We start from the raw sequence: 19,528 nt of genomic DNA on the forward strand, positions 1-19,528 counted from the left end.
ATTCTTAATTAAAATACTAAAAGAATAATAAGAAATCGTAAAAAAGAAAGAAAATAAAAAGAACAGAATTAAAAAAAAAAAAAAAGATCTTCCACCTCCACCCAACTCAGTACTAACTAAATCAACGACCACCACACTAGCACTATCATCGGAGTTGAGCTCTGTAATCATCCCCCACCCTCTAATTGATGCCGAATTCAATTGACATTTGGGAGAGATCGATGGTAGCATTAGCGCTAATGGTGGTGGTGGTAAATGTTGAGTGGTGTCAGGGTAGGGTGAGGTAGAAGAAGAACTTTATTTTTCGTTTTTATAATAAATTTTTTTTTTTTTTTGCCTTCTAATTTTTATAGAATTGGATTGAATTCATCCAAGGGTAGGGATTAAGTTGTCCAAATAATAGCTGGGACTGAAATGCAAAGTATATAAATACTGAGAACCGTTTGATGCAATTTTCCCTAAAATTAAATGAATTATCATTTCTAATTAATTTCTTAGGCAAGTACACATCAGAAAACACTTCTACGGCACGTAATGACAACAATGCCCCAAACCCCTCAACTATTAGCCTATAAGCTCCATTTCTGATACCTTCATAACCTCTTTCTTTTCTTCATTTTTTATTTTTCGAGAAACAGCAGAAAAAAAAATTGGTTTCAAGATCATCGGAACACAATAAATAGAGCAGCTCATTTTATTATTCTTTAATCATTCTCTCGAATCTATATTCTCTCTCCGTTTAAGCGCTTTCCGATTTCAAAGGTATTATATATATATATATAATTTGAAATGATCCGCGAGAGATATGATTTGATCTCGTTTTTGTGCATTTTTATGTAAAACATGAATTTAGCTCCTCTTTTAGCTGTATCTAGTTTGGATGAGCGGTAGGTTTCGAGCTGGCGTAGGGTTATTTTATTTTTAATTTTTTAGTTCTATTTTATTTATTTATTTTTTCCGTTTGCCCGATTGATTTATAATTAATTGGTTATTTCTAGCTTTGTTGTTGTTATGGTAACCAGACAGAAATAACGTGAAAGTGTAAAACAAGTGAGTTAAAAGTATTATATGCTGGGGGTATGATATATGGTCACACAAGAATTAGATGAAGTCAACTTGATTCAGGCAGATTTCTCTGTAGTTCACAAAACTTTCAGGAGGCCTTGCACATCATTTTTCTTGCACCTTTTTAAATCCAGAAGTTTTACTTTATTGAACAGGATGACCTAGGATAATCCTATTTGACTTATTCTGTTTGTAGATAAGTTAGCTGTCTTGGAGAATCTTCTTAGTTTTTTGTCATACCGAGCCCTGTGATTTTAATGTATATTTTTAAAAGAAAAGGGTGATTGTATTATGTGAAATAATCTCCACATGGCTGTTTTGGCAGCATGAGAGGCACATAAAAACTTGAGATTCATGAAATTCACTTCAAATTTGTATGATTTTCTTTTAATATTTTGATCCAAGTCCTCATTCCCATGCACCGAACGTAGTATATCTTAAAGCCTATTAACAAGTTAACATTGACAAGGGACAATTGGTTACATTGCATTATAATAGATGGATTGTCGGGTTGCGATCTTGGGAGTAGAGAAAAAATCTTTGATCTTGTTCCGTGCATTCCACATAACGCATGAGTTCAACCTCCTACTTCTATATCAATCTTGGAGCGGTGAACAGTTCGGTAAATTTTTAAGCCGATTTAGTTGGATTTTATTTATTTATTTTTTGGACCTTATTTATTTGAACTGTGAGTAGGTTCAGCTCCGGGTTATAGGAATCTGTGACTAGAATGAGAGACATAGGAAAAATTACACTAAATGCTGGGGTTTGATCCCATAACCACAAAATTAGGTTTAGTCGACTCCCCCTAGGCTGAGAGTCAACTAAATCATTGTACTAATGTTTGATGGAGGCAAATGACCTTTCCCTTTTTGTTATCTTTTTTCTTTCAAAATTTTTGACTCACGAAGAGGATTCTAGACGAAAAATCTATTTATTTTGAAGGAATCTTTCCATTTGTACAAACAAGCCCTCCGTGAATGTAAAAGAACTGGTGCATTATACCAAGGGAAGTAACACATCATGGCAAGCACAATACAACTGTGCTCATTTATGCTACAATACTTCACGTTGCAGCAAAATAGGTGATTGTGAATGTCGTTCCCCCTTTCTTACTTTCCTCACCCAGGGATGAGCATCTTATGGTTGGGTATTTTTGAATAAATCTTTATTTTTGGTGAACAAAAAGATTTCTGTTATATGAAATAACTTTTTGTTAATGATTTTACTGCTCCGAATGGGCCATGATATTGGAATTCATGAAAAGTAATTTAAAATTTTCGAAGTCCAAGTTCCCATTTCTGTGACACCAACTATAGCATACTTTGAAGAGGAAATTGGACAAAATGCCCATTTTGAAAGACACATTTGGAAAATAGCTACTTCTTTTAGTGGGTTCTTAAAATTAGCCATTTTTGAAAAATTGGACTGGAATTCCCTATTGCTGTAAAGTTTTCCTCCACATATCCCAAATGTATGGTTCGAGACCAATTATAACTCCAGGACCTATTTTGCTGGCATCTCTGGTCCATTTTGCTAGATCTCTGTTCTGCTTCTTCCGCTATGTTTTCTGTGATAAGAAGACCCATTCATATATGAAGAAGACCCATCTGTGAGAAGAAGACCCTCGTTTCTGTATGAAAAAGACCCATCTTCATCCCATAGGCATATTGTTTTACAGGAAATGGTGAAACGGGGAAGAACATACGAGAGAATAGATTTGGATTTGAATATTACAGATCTGAGTTACGAGATTTGGTTGTCGAGTTCAACATTTTGTGGTTGAGTTTGTCGAGTTATGTCGAGATCTGAGTTTTCATGACATTTGGTTGTCGAGTTCGTCAGTGCAACTTGAATTTTGTTTGGGGCATTGGTTGTAGATTTGGTTTGGACTGCAATAGTGGGGGTTTTGGTTGACCGGGTCGGGCTGGGGACTAGCGGGAAAGTTTTTAGTGGATGTTGGTATCTGAAGCCATTCAATTAAATTGAAGTGAAGTAGATGTACTTCAGAGATGGTCGGGCTGTGAGACAGAGTGTGTGTGTGTGGGAATCCAAGAAAATAATGCGAGAAGTCAATGCTAAAGAAGGTTTCTTTGGATCTGAAGCTTTGTTAGGAACAAAGAGTAAAGGAGGAAATTAGACAAATTGGAACTTCTTTTGGCCGGTGCAGCTGCCTGCACCGATGGCTGGTGGTGGGTTTGCGAGTAGGGGTTTGGTACATTAAAAATGGCCATATTTGCAGAAGTTATTGAAACTTTTTTTAAAAGGTTATTTTAATCTATTTACATAGATGGCCCATTGGCCATATTTGCAAAAGTTTTTGAAAATGGTGATTTCTCAAATTACACTCCCATTTATGGCTAAATGTCTGAATCCTCCTACTTTGAAACTATTTGTCATTTAACGGTTGGAGTTTCCATAGTATATGCATTTAGTGTTCAATATACTTCTTATTTGGATGTGTTTTGGGAGGTTAAATAATGTTGATCTCCTCATTTGGAGACGAGTCCTCCAGATCCAGTAGACTGGTTTGATTTAAAGAAAATTAGGCTTGCATCGTTGTGATATACATATTCTCTGTGTGTTTTGGATACTAGAAACACATAATTTTTGACGCACTGTTGAACTTCATGCATTTGGAATGAACCATGATTGTTCTCCACCTGGTCATTATAGATAAGTGTCTTAATTGTGTGATAGGTTGGTTGTTAGTGTTTCTAATGATTTTTGACAGTTTTCTTCTTTTTCTTCTGCAGATGGAATCTGGACAGCATTGTAATATTTCCAATTTTGACAAACCTACCTCTGCTGCTACTGAAGAAGACAACGTAAGAGAAGGTGATTCTTCATCAAATGCACCTAGTGTTGACGTGCGCTCGACCTATGGAAATGAACCAATTCTTATGAACTTGCAGAATGTCTCCTATATTTACAGACAAGATGTTGTAAAAAGCAAAACTAACAGTAAGATAGGCATTGTGACCGAAGTTGCTGGTGACTCAGATTCAGATAGCAGCATATCTGATGATGAAGATGGGGATGGGGATGAGGATGATGATGAGGATGATGAAGTTTGTTCTAATGAAGATGGTGATGTGGATAATGGAAATTTTGATGAGAGTGCTGAAGAAATTACTGACAATAATAGCAGTAAGAGCAGTCCTCTTTCTGCTGACCAAGTTAGAGTTCTCTGGATGGATGATTCCGAAACAACAGAAACTACTACTGATGTGACAGTTGTAGATAGAGGATTTTTACATGGGGATTATGTTGCTGCTGCCTCTGATCCAACTAATCAAATAGGTATCGTGGTTGATGTTAATATCTCTGTTGATCTATTAACTCACGACGGATCTGTTTTGAAATGTATATCATCTAGAAACTTGAAACGCATTCGGGATTTTACCGTTGGTGATTATGTAGTCCTTGGACCCTGGCTAGGTAGAGTTGATGATGTTTTGGATAATGTAACGGTTTTGCTTGATGATGGCTCTGTATGTAAAGTTACGAAAGCTGATCCACTCCATCTAAAACCCGTTGATAAGAACGTTCTTGAAGATGGACACTTTCCATATCATCCGGGCCAGCGTGTTAAGGCAAGCTCCTCCTCAGTTTTCAAAAATTCTAGGTGGCTATCTGGATTGTGGAAAGCTAATCGGTTGGAGGGTACTGTAACGAAAGTCACCATTGGTTCTGTGTTTATTTATTGGATTGCGTCTGCTGGGTATGGGCCTGACTCTGCTACTACCCCAGCTGCAGAACAGAGTCCCAAGAACTTAAAATTATTATCTTGTTTTGCACATGCAAACTGGCAGTTGGGTGATTGGTGCCTTCTTCCATCATCTCTTGTATCATCCTCCACGAGCCTGGACAAGGGATTATCAAAACTAGAGACTTCCAGTTCTGCTAAAGATGAACCAGAAGCTGCTGAAACAGAAGATGACTCTGATGCAGAAGTGAGGAATTCAGAGGAATCAAATGGGAATAGTAAACCAATGGCAAATAATAAAGATGCTTCTTTGGATATAAACAGCCAAACATTCGAGAATAATGCCCCCGAAGAATTGGATATATGCACCAGTTCCGTGTCAGTTGCAAAGGAAAGTGTCCATGAGACCTGGCCCCTGCCACGTAAAAAGATCCGTAAAGTTGTATTCAGGAAGGACAAGAAAGCCCGAAAGAAAATAGAAAATTTTGAGAGGGCTGTTTTGATTGTCAATACAATGACGAAAGTTGATGTTGCCTGGCAGGATGGAACAATAAAGCGGGACTTGGACTCCACATCTTTGATCCCCATTGATAGTCCTGGTGATCATGAGTTCGTTGCTGAACAGTATGTAGTGGAGAAGGCTTCTGATGACAGTGATGATGCTGTTGAGATAAGACGTGTTGGAGTAGTGAAAAGTGTCAATGCAAAAGAGCGGACAGCTATTGTTCGGTGGTTAAAGCCAGTTGCCCGGGCAGAGGTCCCCAGAGAGTTTGATGGAGAGGAAGTAGTAAGTGTTTATGAGCTAGAGGGGCATCCTGACTATGACTATTGTTATGGAGATGTAGTTGTTCGGTTGTCGCCTGTTTCTGTACCAGGGAAAGTGGATTCTTCCATGGAGTCTGTTGAAGAACCAAACCAGATTATTGGTTCAAATGAATCTAAGCAAGATAAGAAAAGGCATCCTGGAAGTAAGAAAGTACAGACCTCATCTGGTGATGATGTGCCTAGTGATTTTTCAGATCTATCTTGGGTTGGGAACATCACCGGGCTAAAGAATGGTGACATTGAAGTTACCTGGGCTGATGGGATGATCTCAACGGTATGTTTGAAGTTTCATGTTACTCTCTTTTATTTTATTTTTTATTTGGAAGTTTCCCTCCATTTCTAATTAGGAGAATATTTTCACTCTAAAGCTCTTCTACTTGTTCTGTATATCTTTTTTTCTCTCTCTCCTTGCACCCCACTAACAATTTGAGCAGTTGATATTTCTGGTTTTGTCATCTGGATTTATATATTATTTTACCATTGTTACTTGTCAACTATACCGTAGCATACTTGTTGGAATGGAGAATGGAACTAGAAGAACAAAATTGAATCTTAGTAATTCGATGATACTGTATCTTAATGAGATTTACCATAGTTTCTTTTGCCATCGTTCTTAGTTGAAGATCTCTGTTGTTTCAGGTTGGTCCGCAGGCAATTTATGTTGTTGGTCGTGACGATGATGAGTCTATTGCCACTGGAAGTGAAGCTAACGATGATGCAGGTAGCTGGGAAACTGTTGAAGATGATGATTCGGAGTCTGTTGAGAATTCCAAGCAGGTAAGTGGCTCCTGGAACTATGGTTTTCATGCCCCCCATTAATTAATTTACTTTAACTTCTGGATTTACCAGATCACTTTCTTTGAAAAACAACACTATCAACCCGTGTCTGGGTTTGGATTGATGCAAAAACTTTCTCAATATGTCGGCAACACGTAGATTTTCTATGGATTCATTTGGTTCTTCTGAGTGTTACTCAAGCTTGATGATAAAAAAAAATCATGTCTAATTCCTTTGGGGGATGGATCTACATTAATTCACCTACCTCAACTTCAAATGACGTGATTTGAATGACCCTTATATGTGGAATCCACATTGCCTTGCAATGGAAGTTCTTAGATAATAGCTTTCCTTTAGCAGACCGTAGGTTGTTCAGTCTTGCCTTGATTTCTTACAAAGCTTAAGATTGTTTCTACTCCTGCCTGTTTAGGTTAATGACCAATCTCAAAGAAGCTCCTGTTGAGCTTGAGTAGCTTGGTGTCTTTATGTATATTTCTTGCGTTAAATGGCTTAGTGAGTCCTGCTTAATTTGATTGAATATAAAAAATAGAAGTTACTTTTAATTCAAGTCAATTGAGTTTCTAATGAGCCAATTCTAGGCACGGATTTAATTTTTTTTACAACTGAACTTTGATAAGAAACCGTAGGGAACCTCCTGAGGGTAAAAGCTTTATTACAATGAAAGTTATCTTTTCTCAAACGTTTACATTAACCTCTGTGGGAGAATCAGAGACAATTTGAGAGTAACTGATAGTGCACCATTTCCCTTTTCTCTAATCCAGAGCTAATTATGCGCTTTTAAAAATGAAAAATCTGAGGGTTGATTTTCAGAATTGGAACGATGAAAAATCTGAAGGATTCACACGGAATTCCACGTGTCTCATGCTACTTGGGTCAGAGCGTAAGCTTTTCGTTTGTTTCGAGAAATCTATAGCCCGTCGTGCGAGCCTCCCACTAGGGGCTAAATGAAATTACCTGATGTAACGACCAGAATGTATTATGATCCATTAGTTTAAGCCTCATTTAAGCTCTAAGCATAAGCAATTTGGCAAACTTAGTAACTGTGTTTTCTTCTAAAATAACTACCAACAAACAACATGTGGCCTTACCATCTTATTAATGCAACAACTTTTGTTTCTGACTGTTTTATCAAATGTATGGACACATTTTATATCAAAGGCCACCAAGCAAATGGCTATTATGTCTTGCGGAATTTGATCTGTCGGTAGTTACTTCATATGCTGGTGATAAAAGCTGGAAATGTCATTTCCTTATAATTTTTACTTCTACAGAAAATTTTTGTTACATTTTTCTTAATACACTTTTTGCACGTTGGTATATAGGACCTCAGGACAGACAATGAGCGTGACATCAGACGGGAATCTGAGGAGAGTGACATTGTTGCAGAAAATTCTGGAAAGAATGGAGCTCTCTCAATTCCCCTTGCTGCACTTGGATTTGTGACTAGACTTGCCTCTGGAATATTTTCAAGGGGACGACAGCGCACGGATCTAATGGATTTGGATTCCATAAGTGAAGATGAACTTCAATCTGAGGGATCCACCCTAGAAAGAGACACTGTAGAAAGAGACACAAACAATGAATCGAGCTGCCAGAAACCTAGTGATAGTGACAATCATCTTGCAAAGTTTCCTACTAATGGAAAGGGGGAGGTAAATGATGCAGCTGAGGCCCAAGATTTATTAGAAATTGCTGAAGCTCTTTGTAACTTGAAACCTCCAGGAGCTGCTCCAGGTCCATGTGATGAGGACACTTCTAGGTTCAAAGGCTTTGATATTGTTAGAGATCCTCGTGACCAATATTTTCTTGGTGCACATGGGCAGGTGAGTTCATATTTTGTACACAACCACTAACTCCTGAAAGAAAAGAAAAAGAAGAATGAAAGAATTAATACAGGAAGATTATGCATCTCTCTCAGTTTCCCTTCTGGTCATCCTTTTTTGATCATTAGTTTTATCAATTTTGAAAAATTTCCACTACAGAATAATGCTGGTAGGAAGTGGCTCAAGAAAGTTCAACAAGATTGGAACATTCTTCGAAATAATCTCCCTGGTATGGTAACTCTTTCTCAGTTCTATTTTGAACTCTTGTTATCATGTTGAGACAATCACTGCTCTCATTCTAAAAGTAAAATTATTTTAAACAGAGGGGATATATGTGCGTGTGTATGAAGATAGAATGGATCTTTTGAGGGCGGTGATAGTTGGACCTTATGGCACACCTTATCAAGATGGCCTTTTCTTCTTTGATTTTCACCTCCCACCAGAATATCCTGACGTTCCACCTGTAAGAGAACATGATATTGGTTTGTTTGCACAATTCTTTCTTTCAAGCTTGAAAACTAATCATGTTATATCTCTAGCCTTTTTCTTGCTCATATTATATCAAACCCCTCCGCGTTATCCATGCTAATACTTTACATTTACATACAAATATTGTAATTGCTCTATATGCAGTCAGCATATTATCATTCTGGAGGGTGGCGAATAAATCCAAATTTATACGAGGAAGGGAAAGTCTGCCTTAGTCTTTTGAATACATGGGCAGGCAGAGGAAATGAGGTTTGGGATCCTTCATCATCAAGCATTCTTCAAGTCCTGGTTTCACTCCAGGGACTAGTACTAAATTCCAAGCCATATTTCAATGAAGCGGGATATGATAAACAAATTGGGACAGCTGAAGGGGAGAAAAATTCGTTGTCTTACAATGAGAATACATATTTGTTGAACTGTAAGACAATGATGTATCTGATGCGGAAACCTCCAAAGGTGATAAAAACCAGATTTAACTCATTTTTGCCTGCCAAGTTGTTTGTTCCATCATTTTCCTTGGAAAGTCATCGACATTTGATTTTGGCTTTCTTCTTCTTTATCACAAATTCACATTACTTTTCTGTGGCAAGCTAATTTATTATATGTAATGTGTTACAAAATTGGCTTGATAGTAAATTCTCCCCAGAACCTTCCATGATAATGGTTAGGTAGACCAAATTCTTTTGTGCATAGCTGATCTAAATTCTAAACCTATCGTCTATGTTGAGTCTTGAGAGTGCTGGTCCAAACAATCATCCCCAGAAATACTCTCTCCACATACTATTCGTCTTTTGTTTTTCTGTCTCTGTTTTTTCCCTCTTTTATTCTCTGTATATGCCCAGTAACTTTAATGTATGTCAGGCGTTAATACAATTTTTGAGCAATGAACTTATTCCTTATAATGTAACTGCATGATTGTTTACAGGACTTCGAAGAGCTTGTCGTCCAACATTTCAGAAGACGTGGCCACTATATTCTCAAGGCTTGTGATGCTTATATGAAGGGACACCTGATTGGCTCACTCACTGAGGATGCTTCTGTTAGCAGTAATAGCCACGGTAACTTAAATTCTGTTGGTTTCAAGCTGATGCTGGATAAAATTGTGCCAAAACTTTTCATAGCTTTAAATGAAGTTGGAGCAGACTGTCAGGATTTCAAGCACTTGCAAAAGTTGTAGCAGTGGTCTTAAAGGACCTTTGTGCTTCTTAATCAGCCCCAAAGAGGTCAGCCTTTCCAATTTCGAGGGTTTTTCTCTAAATTTTGAATACCTGCAATGTGAAGGCTTGAGATGCTTAATGAGATACTTTATAATGGGACATTAGACACAGTATGATCATGCTTAAACAGCATGGATTCTTTGGAGTTATATCCGGTGTTATACTTTGTAATATTCCCTGAACTAACAAATTGAAAAACGAGCAGCTTCTTGTCGATTTCGCTACTCAGCTATGGCTGGATTCCCCCCCTTTTTTTAATTGGTTTTCTGCTTTCGCGTCCCTCTAAAATGGACAGTTATCCTTTCTGTCAAGAACAAATTTTATTCAGGATCGATTGACGAAATTCTTTTTATTGGAGTCTGTAGGAAATGGTCTGCTGTAATATAGATTTGACGAGCAACTAATTGTATCTACTCGTATTATGTAGAAAATAGCATGGAATTGTGCATTATTTCTCAGCTGGCTTTCACGAAAGTGATAAACTAAGCGAAGTGTTGTTTTATTATTATTATTATTAATGTGGGTGTGGGGTCGTCTGTAGAATCTTGTTCTTTTCACTTTTCAGCGATTTTCCTTCTGTAATGCTCATCACGTTTTAGGTGGTCCATCAGAGAACTTGTATGTCTTTTCGTGTCAAGACTACACTGTTTTTCTCATTATTTTTTTCTTTTGCAATTTCAATTTTATTTACCGGCACAATTTGCATGCTATTTGAGGGGCTACATAACTTTTGATGAAAGTTTTAGTTTTTGGTAGGTTTACTTTTTGTAAGAGACTTTAATGAGGAACATACTTGTTAGATGAGTTGAGATTTGCTGTTCATTGATAGGTTTAATTTGCTGTCCACTCAATTGGCATGTCATGGAAAATTAAAATTGATGTTAAATTTGAAAAAATTAAATTAATGATTTTTCATGATGTGTTAATTTGCAATTACGTGGATGGCAAATTAGACAACAAAAAATGGACGACAAATCTCAACTCTTTTTAGATGACTTTCATCAAAAAGTTCTTCTAATCAAAAGTACATTCAGAAGATTATCTAAGTATGTTCAAAAATAGCTTTTTAGCCTTAAAAACATTATTTTAAAGGCCTTTTCAATTGGACCCTTGATAGATTTTTATCCTTTTCAATTGGACCCTTGATAGATTTTGATAAGAGTTAACGAAATGTGTGATTGAAAAATTGATAGAAGTTATAGATCTGAATTTTAGATTTAGTCGAAGTCAATAATTAATTCTCATAACACATTTTTTTGGGATTCAAAACATTTTAATCACATTTTATAAATTTTAATTAAAATCTATTAAAAATCTGAGGGTTAAAAGTTATTACGTTTAGTAGATATATTTTTTAATTGAACATTTGGACTCTCAGGCCCTGTTCTCTTTACCGTTTTCTGTTTTCGATTTTTCAAAATGGTGAAAACGTGTTCTCTTTCCTGTTTTCGAAAACAAATTTTCGAAAATGAAAAAAAAATTTGTGAAGAAAACACGAAACGACTTTTTTGCCGTTTTGGACGTTTTCAGTGTAAAACTTGAAAAAATTTATTTATTTATTTATTTTTTTTATTTGAGGAGGTGGTGTGGTGATTCTCAAAATTTCAAAAAAAAAAAATTAAAAATTAATTAATTTTTTTTTATTTTTTATTTATTTTGGTGTTTTGAAGTGGTGTTGTGGTGATTTTCAAAATTTCAAAAAAAAAAAAATTCATTTTTTGTTTTGTTTTGAGAAACTAACAAAAATAACATATTTTCAACAATTTAAAAACAAACACTCAAAGCACAAAATTCAAAATGAATTCAAAACTCAAAACACAAAACTAAAATATAAAGAGAATAACCCTTAGATTTTGAAAAAGTCTCAATATTCTTATGATGCACAAAATCGAGTTCGATTATCGATAGAATGAACAAATTTGTCTTTTCTTTAAAATTTGCTGTCATTGTTTTGTCACTATTCCGTTTTAGTGTCAGCGAGGAGTTGAGAAGAAGTTTACGGTTCATTTTGTAATATAACTTGGAGATAAAACTAAAGCAATATTTTCCATTTCCTAGTCACGACAAGAAAATATTTTGTTAAAAATGAAACGACTTGAATCACCTATCAATGGGCTAAAACTTCAGTGGGGCGGGCGCACCATCCACGTGGTGCACCTGCCCTATAATGATGCGCCACCTCGTCGAGGTGACCCACCACTTAGGGATGATGGTAGGCCACCCCGACGAGGTGCCTTCGACCTCCCCATAAAAGATTCTCTCCTTTCAATGAGCATTGTACTTTTAAAGTAGTTACTCATAATTATTTTAAAAAATAATATATATATATATTTTCAACGTTGTCTTCTATCGGTCACCCTCTTTGCTTTTGTTGGGAATATGACAAATTTGATGATGCGGTAAATAAAATCATTAGCTTTTCAAACAATCAGGAGTGACGATGAAGAAAGTTAACAAGAAAAAACTTTAAAAAAAAAGTACATTGGCTTTTTGAAAAAAATTTGAAGACCAGCGAATTCGATTTTTTACCCCATAATATGGACACAAAATAAAGATAAACTATGCCGGAGAAACATTTTTGTTTGCACAAAAAAGCAGATTTAGAGGATATAACAAATTCGAAGGAAAGAAAAATTCATTCATAGCATCGCATAGGTTTGGATGCACTTGCATCTTGATGCCCCTAGCACTGAATTCCAGTGTGTTAGTTGATTTAAGGCACGAGAGGACCGCTTCCTCTATAAACTAACAGAGACTTATCCCAGATACGATCGGTTCAGGATCATGGGAAATGCGTTGTACTCTTTCTTGGACAGGAATTGAAAACAGAGTACAAAAAATAGGATGATTTGACAGATTTTGATTGAGTGTTTTTGTTTCTTTTTCTTTTCCAACTTCCAATTATAAATTGCCAAATGTTTTCTGGAAACGAAAATCTGTCATTGAACCTGGATATCGAGCATGGTTGTATAAATTATCGTTTATTTTGTTAACTCTCATTCCATAAAAGACAATTTATATTGGAATAAATACAAAGGGTCAAGTCTCTGTTAGATAAGAAATAACAAAAAATGTTGAAGCAAAATACTCTAGCACTTAGCACATTAAATGCTAACTGAACAGATTCAAAGACTATCGGCAATCATTTTTTCCCATTATCATCAACTTTAGACTATGATAAAACTACCCATCCCAACTCCAGGATTATATTAAATCCTCCGGGTGACTTTCGACACAGGCCTAGGTTTGATTGAGTTTAGCATTTTTTCTTCTGGTCCAACTGATCCAACAATGTCATCAATGGTTTGAACACAAAAAAGATTTGAAGTTTATTTCTCAACATCTGTAGACTTCAAGGGGCAAAAAAAAAGGTCTTATGCTTTTGAAGATGGGAAGTCCACAAACTCGTAATGATTGTCGAATATTGCCGAGTTAAGTTTTTACTTTTGGACTTATAACCACTCAGGCACCCTTCTTTTATGGGGTGTTCTTATAGGTAACAATTGGTACTGGGAGAGACTTGAGGATGACCGATGGGTGACTTTGGGTGGTCTAGTACAAATAGATGACTAATTCCTCAAAAGTCGCTGGACCGTCCCATCGCCAAGTAAAGCTTGTGGGTTTAGAACCACTTGGACACCCTATCCTTAAAGTCGGTTTAAGGTTGAGTTCTACTTCTACTCAACGTGGTTGCAACAAATATTTAGCACTTCTAAAAAGCATCAAGCCAGAGAACCATCTTTAGATTCTTCTGATGAACCACAATGGAACTCCAACGAACATCCATCCTCGCCTCATTCTTAGCTCACAGACATCCATCTGCACCTCAGTCTTAAACTATGAATATCCATCTGTATATCCTTTATTCTTTCCTCGACATTAAAAAAACAAATTCCTCCCCTAATCAAATGAAATATAAGATTTTTTCCTGCTCAACAAATTATAGAAATCTGAGCTTAAACACTTAAGATGTGCCACGTTCTGCTAAGCATAAACTTTCAGCTTTCCCTGATTTCTTAACTTCTAAATTCAGCTTAAATTGAAACACCAAAAGATTCATTTCACATATTTCCAAAGCATATAATTTCTTCATAATCATGCAACAATAACAATGTAAATTGCTGAATGAACTTGTAGTTTGGCTCAGGCAGGAAACTATCACTGCAAATTTCTATAGACGAAATACCATTATAGGATTTTTGGTTGCGCTTAAATGCAGCTTTTTAAGCTTCCTTTTTTACCTACATTCCAATCGCCAATTCTACGGCGAATGCAACAGTTATGGCACAGTCGATTTCATCTACGGGAATGCAGCAGTTGTCATCCAGAACTGCAACATTCTCCCTAAGAAGCCCATGCATGGCCAACAGAGCTGTTAAAAGTTCTAGAGTAATTTGTAATCTTCATCTAGTCCAAATCCAAATTGGAAACTTCAACAACAAAAGAAGATTCAAAGAGTTCAAATCCAAATTGAATACTTTAACCAACAAAGACTTTATTCATTGAATGGTCAAAGGATAAGATTTTCAATTCAAATTGTATACTCAACTTATGTAAGCTGGAAATTAACATAGACAGCAGTCAATTCACATTCCGATGTTCTGCAATCTGAGAATAACATCAGGCAACATCCGTTTGACACTTTCAAACACAGCTGCAAATACATATGTTCCAACTGTAAATGATGAAAAATTTCAGCTTTTACCTAGTTGTAATTGTAGAGAATTAGTAAGACTAGTTTGCTCAATATTTTCTATAAATAGGGAGGTATCCATCTAGTGTTAGGTATGTAGAAGAAGTGAGAAAAATCTCTCAAAAAATAAAGAAAGAGTATGCTGTAGCAATTCCTTTGTAATTCTTCAAATTTCATAAGAAAAATTTCATATTTCTCTTATCTATTTCCTTCTACACCCTACAAATTTTGGTGTCAGAGCTTAGGCAAAATACATAAAGCAAATCCTACCAAAAGTTGAAACAAAATCAGCTCCAAAAACCACCGTAGCAGGAGGAGATTTTTAACAGAAACTAGGCAGCTAATGCAACAAATTCAGCAGCCTCCTTGTTCATTTATTCACCAAGTACCCATCTTTGAAGGTGAGCACTATGAATATTGGAGTAGTCAAATGCAAACTTTCTTCGGTCCCGTTTGGGAGGGATTTTGAGAATTGATTTTTTGACCGTTAGAAGAAAAGTGGGGTCCACCTGTGAGAAAAGAAGTCAAAAATTACGGCTGGAATAGTGAAATAACGGTAAAAAAATCAATTTTTTAGGGTAAAAAATTCCTCCCAAACAGACCCTTCATCTCTTTAGATTTATGGGATGTCATTGAAGATGATGAGATGGTAGACGATTCGACCGAAGGAGATGAAGAAGATCCAAAGTTACAAAAGAAATATAAAAAGAAAGATGCAATGGCGTTGCGATATATTCAACAAGGAGTTGGAAAATCAATTTTTCCTCATATATTTGGTGTTAAAAATGCCAAAGATGCAAGATCCTTGATAAAAAGAAAAATGTCATAGTGGCAAATGTTGAAATGAAAAACAAAACTTTTCGTCTCATGTTACCACTAGACAAAAATTGTGCACTTAAAATTGAAAATGAAGATTTGTCACATCTATGGCATTTGCGATATGGCCATTTAAATGGCAAAGGACTATAATTGCTTAAGGAGAAAAATAGGGTGATCGAGCTTCCTAAAATTCAAATGACAGACAAAGTGTGTGAAGGCTGTATATATGGAAAAATGTATGAGCTTCCATTTCCTAATACTTCATGGCGAGCAAAAATGCCATTGAAGCTTGTCCATTCAGATATTTGAGGACCAATGCAAACTCCCACACCTAGAAACAAGAGATATTTCATTATCTTTGTTGATGATAACACAAGGATGATGTGGATTTTCTTTCAATAAAAAATTTGAGACATTCTCTACTTTTCTCCAGTTTAAAGCACTTGTAGAAAGACAAAGTGGATTTCTAATAAAGACGTTAAGGATTGATCGTGGAGGAGAATTTCTCTACAATCCCTTCATTGAATATTGCAATGACAGTGACATTCAAAGGTAGCTGACAGTTAGTATCCACAACAAAATGAAGTAGCTGAGAGAAAGAATTGCACCATTGTTGAAATGGCAAGAAGCAAGCCAAAAGGCAAAGGAATTACAAATCTTTATTGGACAGAAGCTGTAAACATGGCAGTATATATTCTCAATCGATCTCCTACAAAAGTCGTCAAAAATAAAACTCCTTTCAAGGCATGACACAAAAAGAAGCTAAAGATAGATCACTTAAAAAATTTTGGTAGCATTGCCTATGCCTTCATTCCATCAAAAAATAGAGAAAAGTTTGATGAGAAAGGACAAAAACTTCTATTCATTGGGTATAGTGATGAGTCTAAAGGATATCATTTACTAAACCCAGAGACAAATAAAATAACAGTTTCCCAAGATATTGTGTTCGATGAAAACAAAACTTATGATTGGAAGGGAAAGCAAGTAATAAATTCTAGACCCTATCAATTTCATGATCCATCGACGTCTCAAATTTCCAACACTGAACAACACACAGCTCCAAATATTCCAACAATTGAAGAAAAATTAGAAACCCCTCCAAGAAAAACACGTTTACTAAGAGAAATATATGAATCACGGGAACTCGGATTATTCTCTTGTGAATCTCAATCATATGAAGAAGCTTCAAAAGACAAAAGTTGGACAGAAGCAATGAATGAAGAAATATCCGCCATTGACAAAAATAAAACTTGAGAACTCGTTGAGCTACCAGAAAGGAAGAGGACCATTGGTTTGAAATGGGTCTATAAAATCAAATACAATGAAGAGGGGTCAATTAAAAAATATAAGGCTCGGCTCGCGGCCAAAGGACATTCTCAACAACCAGGAGTCGACTTCACAGAGACATTTGCTTCAGTTGCAAGAATGGAGACAATACGTACAGTTTTGGCATTGGCAGCTCAATTGGAGTTAAAATGTTTTTCAGTTCGATGTAAAATCAGCATTCTTAAATGGCGAAATTCAAGAAGAAGTGTATGTTGAACAGCCTGAAGGATTCAAAATCAAAGGCAAAGAGGATAAGGCTTATCGTCTTCAAAAAGCATTATATGGGTTAAAGCAAACACCCCGAGCATGGAATAGCAAAATCAATAACTATTTCATCCAAAATGGCTTCAATGAAGCACAAATGAATCATCCCTCTATGTGAGAAACATAGAAAAAGATTTTCTTATCGTATGCCTCTACGTGGATGATCTTATCTACTTTGGAACAAATGAACAAATGGTGGATGAATTTAAAAAGAAAATGATAAAAGATTTTGAAATGTCTGACTGGGGACTCATGAGATATTTTCTTGGGATTCAAGTAAAGCAAAGGCCAAGAAGATTTTTTCTTTCTCAGGAAAAGTATATTGACGATCTTCTCAAAAAATTCAAAATGAGTGAGCGCAAGCCAGACTCTACTCCGATGGCCTTAAATGAAAAATTGCAAGTTTATGATGATGCAGAAAAAATTGATGTCACACTCTATAGGAAATTGATTGGTTCATTGATTTATCTTAATACAAGGTTAGATATTACATATTCAGTCAGCTTATTATCCAAATTCATGAATGAAACAAGTAAACTACATTATGCAGCAGCAAAAAATTTTTTGAGATTCCTTAAAGGAACTAAGAACCATGTCATGGAGTTTAAAAAGAGAATAATTGAAAACTTCTTAGCTATACAGATAGTGATTGCGCTAGATCAGTTGATGATAGGAAGAGCACTTCTGGATACATTTTTTTGTCCTAGAGCTCAAAAAAGCATAAATTTGTTGCTTTATCATCACCATAAGTAGAGTACATTGCTGCTACAGATTCAGCTTGCGAAGCTGTTTGGCTTAGAAAAATTTTGAAAGATTTGAAATTTGAGCAGGAAGGATCAACAACAATTTATTGCGACAATATGTCGACAATTGCGATGACAAAAAATTCAGTCTTCCATGCTAGGTGAAAGCATATTGAACTTCGACATCACTTTAGAAGAAATTTGGTAAATCAAGAAGAAATATGCATGGAGTTAATAAATACCAACGATCAATCGACCGATATGATAATGAAGCCAATGACGATTGATAAGTTTGAGAAATTCAAGAAGCATTTGAAGATTACAAATTAAGAGGGGATGTTAAAAGTTCTAGAGTAATTTGTAATCTTGTAATCTTCATTTAGTCCAAATCCAAATTAGAAATTTCAACAACAAAAGAAGATTCAAAGAGTTCAAATCCAAATTGAACACTTCAACCAACAAAGGCTTTATTCATTGAATGGTTAAAGGATAATATTTTCAATTCAAGTTGTATACTCAACTTATGTAAGCTGGAAATTAACATACACAGCAATTAATTTACATTCTGATGTTCTGCAACTGAAAATTACATCAGGAAGCAGCCATTTGACACTTTCAAACACAACTGCAAATACATATGCTCCAGCTGTAAATGATGAAGAAAAAATAGCTTTTACCTAGTTGTAATTGTAGAGAATTAGTAAGACTAGTTTACTCAATGTTTTCTATAAATAGGGAGGTATCCATCTAGTGTTAGGTATGTAGAAGAAGTGAGAAAAATCTCTCAAAAAATAGAGAAAGAGTGTGCTATAGCAACTCCTTTGTAATTCCTCAAATTTCATAAGAAAAATTTCATATTTCTCTTAGCTATTTCCTTCTACACCCAACAAGAGCACCATCAAAGCACAAGGCAAGATCGACCCGAATCAGAACACTGAAATTTCGATCCAAAACTGCACCATTTTGCCTGCAGGCAATCTCACTGGAGTCAACACATTCTTGGGGAGGCCCTGGAAAAATTACTCCACTACTGTTTATATACATAGCACGATGGGAAGTTTCATTCTTCCAAAGGGGTGGTAGCCATGGGTAGGCACAAGTGCATCAGACACCATATTTTATGCCGAATTCCAGAACTTTGGCCCCGGAGCTGTGTCCAGAAATACGGTCTATTGGACAGGATCGAAGCTTAATATTACTACGAAGCAGGCGGAAAAGTTTACAGTTAATTCATTCATTCATGGGCAGAAATGGCTTCCAGATGCAGGTGTTAGCTTCAAATCTGGCCTTTGAGACTGTACACTTGCAAGCTTTTTGAAGTTCTCCATGTTAACATTTTTATTTATTTATTTATTTGTATTGTCTATTTTGTTATTTCTTCTCTTCTTTCTTCCACCATGTTATACTTTTAACCAGTTGATTTGAAATCAAAATTGATACAATTTTATCTGAGTCACAATCTAACAAAAACCAAGTATAAAGATTAACGAGAACAGAAGAAGCTTAGGCAAGAATTAGCACGGCTTGTTAGCATAATGGGACTAAAAACGCTTGTGCTGATCTAAAAACGTCTCTAGAGGAAGCATATTTTTTTAGCACAGTAGATAATGAGGTGTGGTGTGAAAGCTAACGCTTGCAGGCATTGTTAAAAAAAAAAAAAAAAAAAAAAAAAAAAAAAAAAAAAAAAAAAAAAAAAAAAAAAAAAAAAAAAAAAAAAAAAAAAAAAAAAAAAAAAAAAAAAAAAAAAAAAAAAAATT

General features: G+C 35.7%; 1 protein-coding gene across 4 annotated transcripts; it reads left to right on the forward strand.

Moving 5' to 3' along the window:
* Nucleotides 1-508: 508 nt before the first annotated feature.
* LOC111378692 (probable ubiquitin-conjugating enzyme E2 23) lies at nt 509-10,384 on the forward strand. Of its 4 annotated transcripts, none has more exons than XM_023001922.1 (8): nt 509-762; nt 3,822-5,873; nt 6,239-6,376; nt 7,720-8,220; nt 8,380-8,449; nt 8,544-8,683; nt 8,854-9,165; nt 9,635-10,384. In XM_023001922.1, exons 2-8 carry the CDS (start codon nt 3,822-3,824, stop codon nt 9,884-9,886), a joined length of 3,465 nt encoding a protein of 1,154 aa, XP_022857690.1. In that variant the 5' UTR covers nt 509-762; the 3' UTR covers nt 9,887-10,384. The 4 variants fall into 4 exon arrangements, 3 of the variants coding, with proteins under 3 accessions (XP_022857690.1, XP_022857689.1, XP_022857691.1); XR_002699899.1 differs by lacking the exon at nt 509-762 and adding an exon at nt 828-1,687 and having other exon boundaries at nt 8,544-8,702; XM_023001921.1 differs by lacking the exon at nt 509-762 and adding an exon at nt 954-1,687.
* The last annotated feature ends 9,144 nt before the right edge of the window (nt 10,385-19,528 follow it).

The sequence above is a fragment of the Olea europaea genome, unplaced genomic scaffold (assembly GCF_002742605.1).
Source record: "Olea europaea var. sylvestris unplaced genomic scaffold, O_europaea_v1 scaffold1853, whole genome shotgun sequence".
NCBI classification, from domain to species: Eukaryota; Viridiplantae; Streptophyta; class Magnoliopsida; order Lamiales; family Oleaceae; genus Olea; species Olea europaea.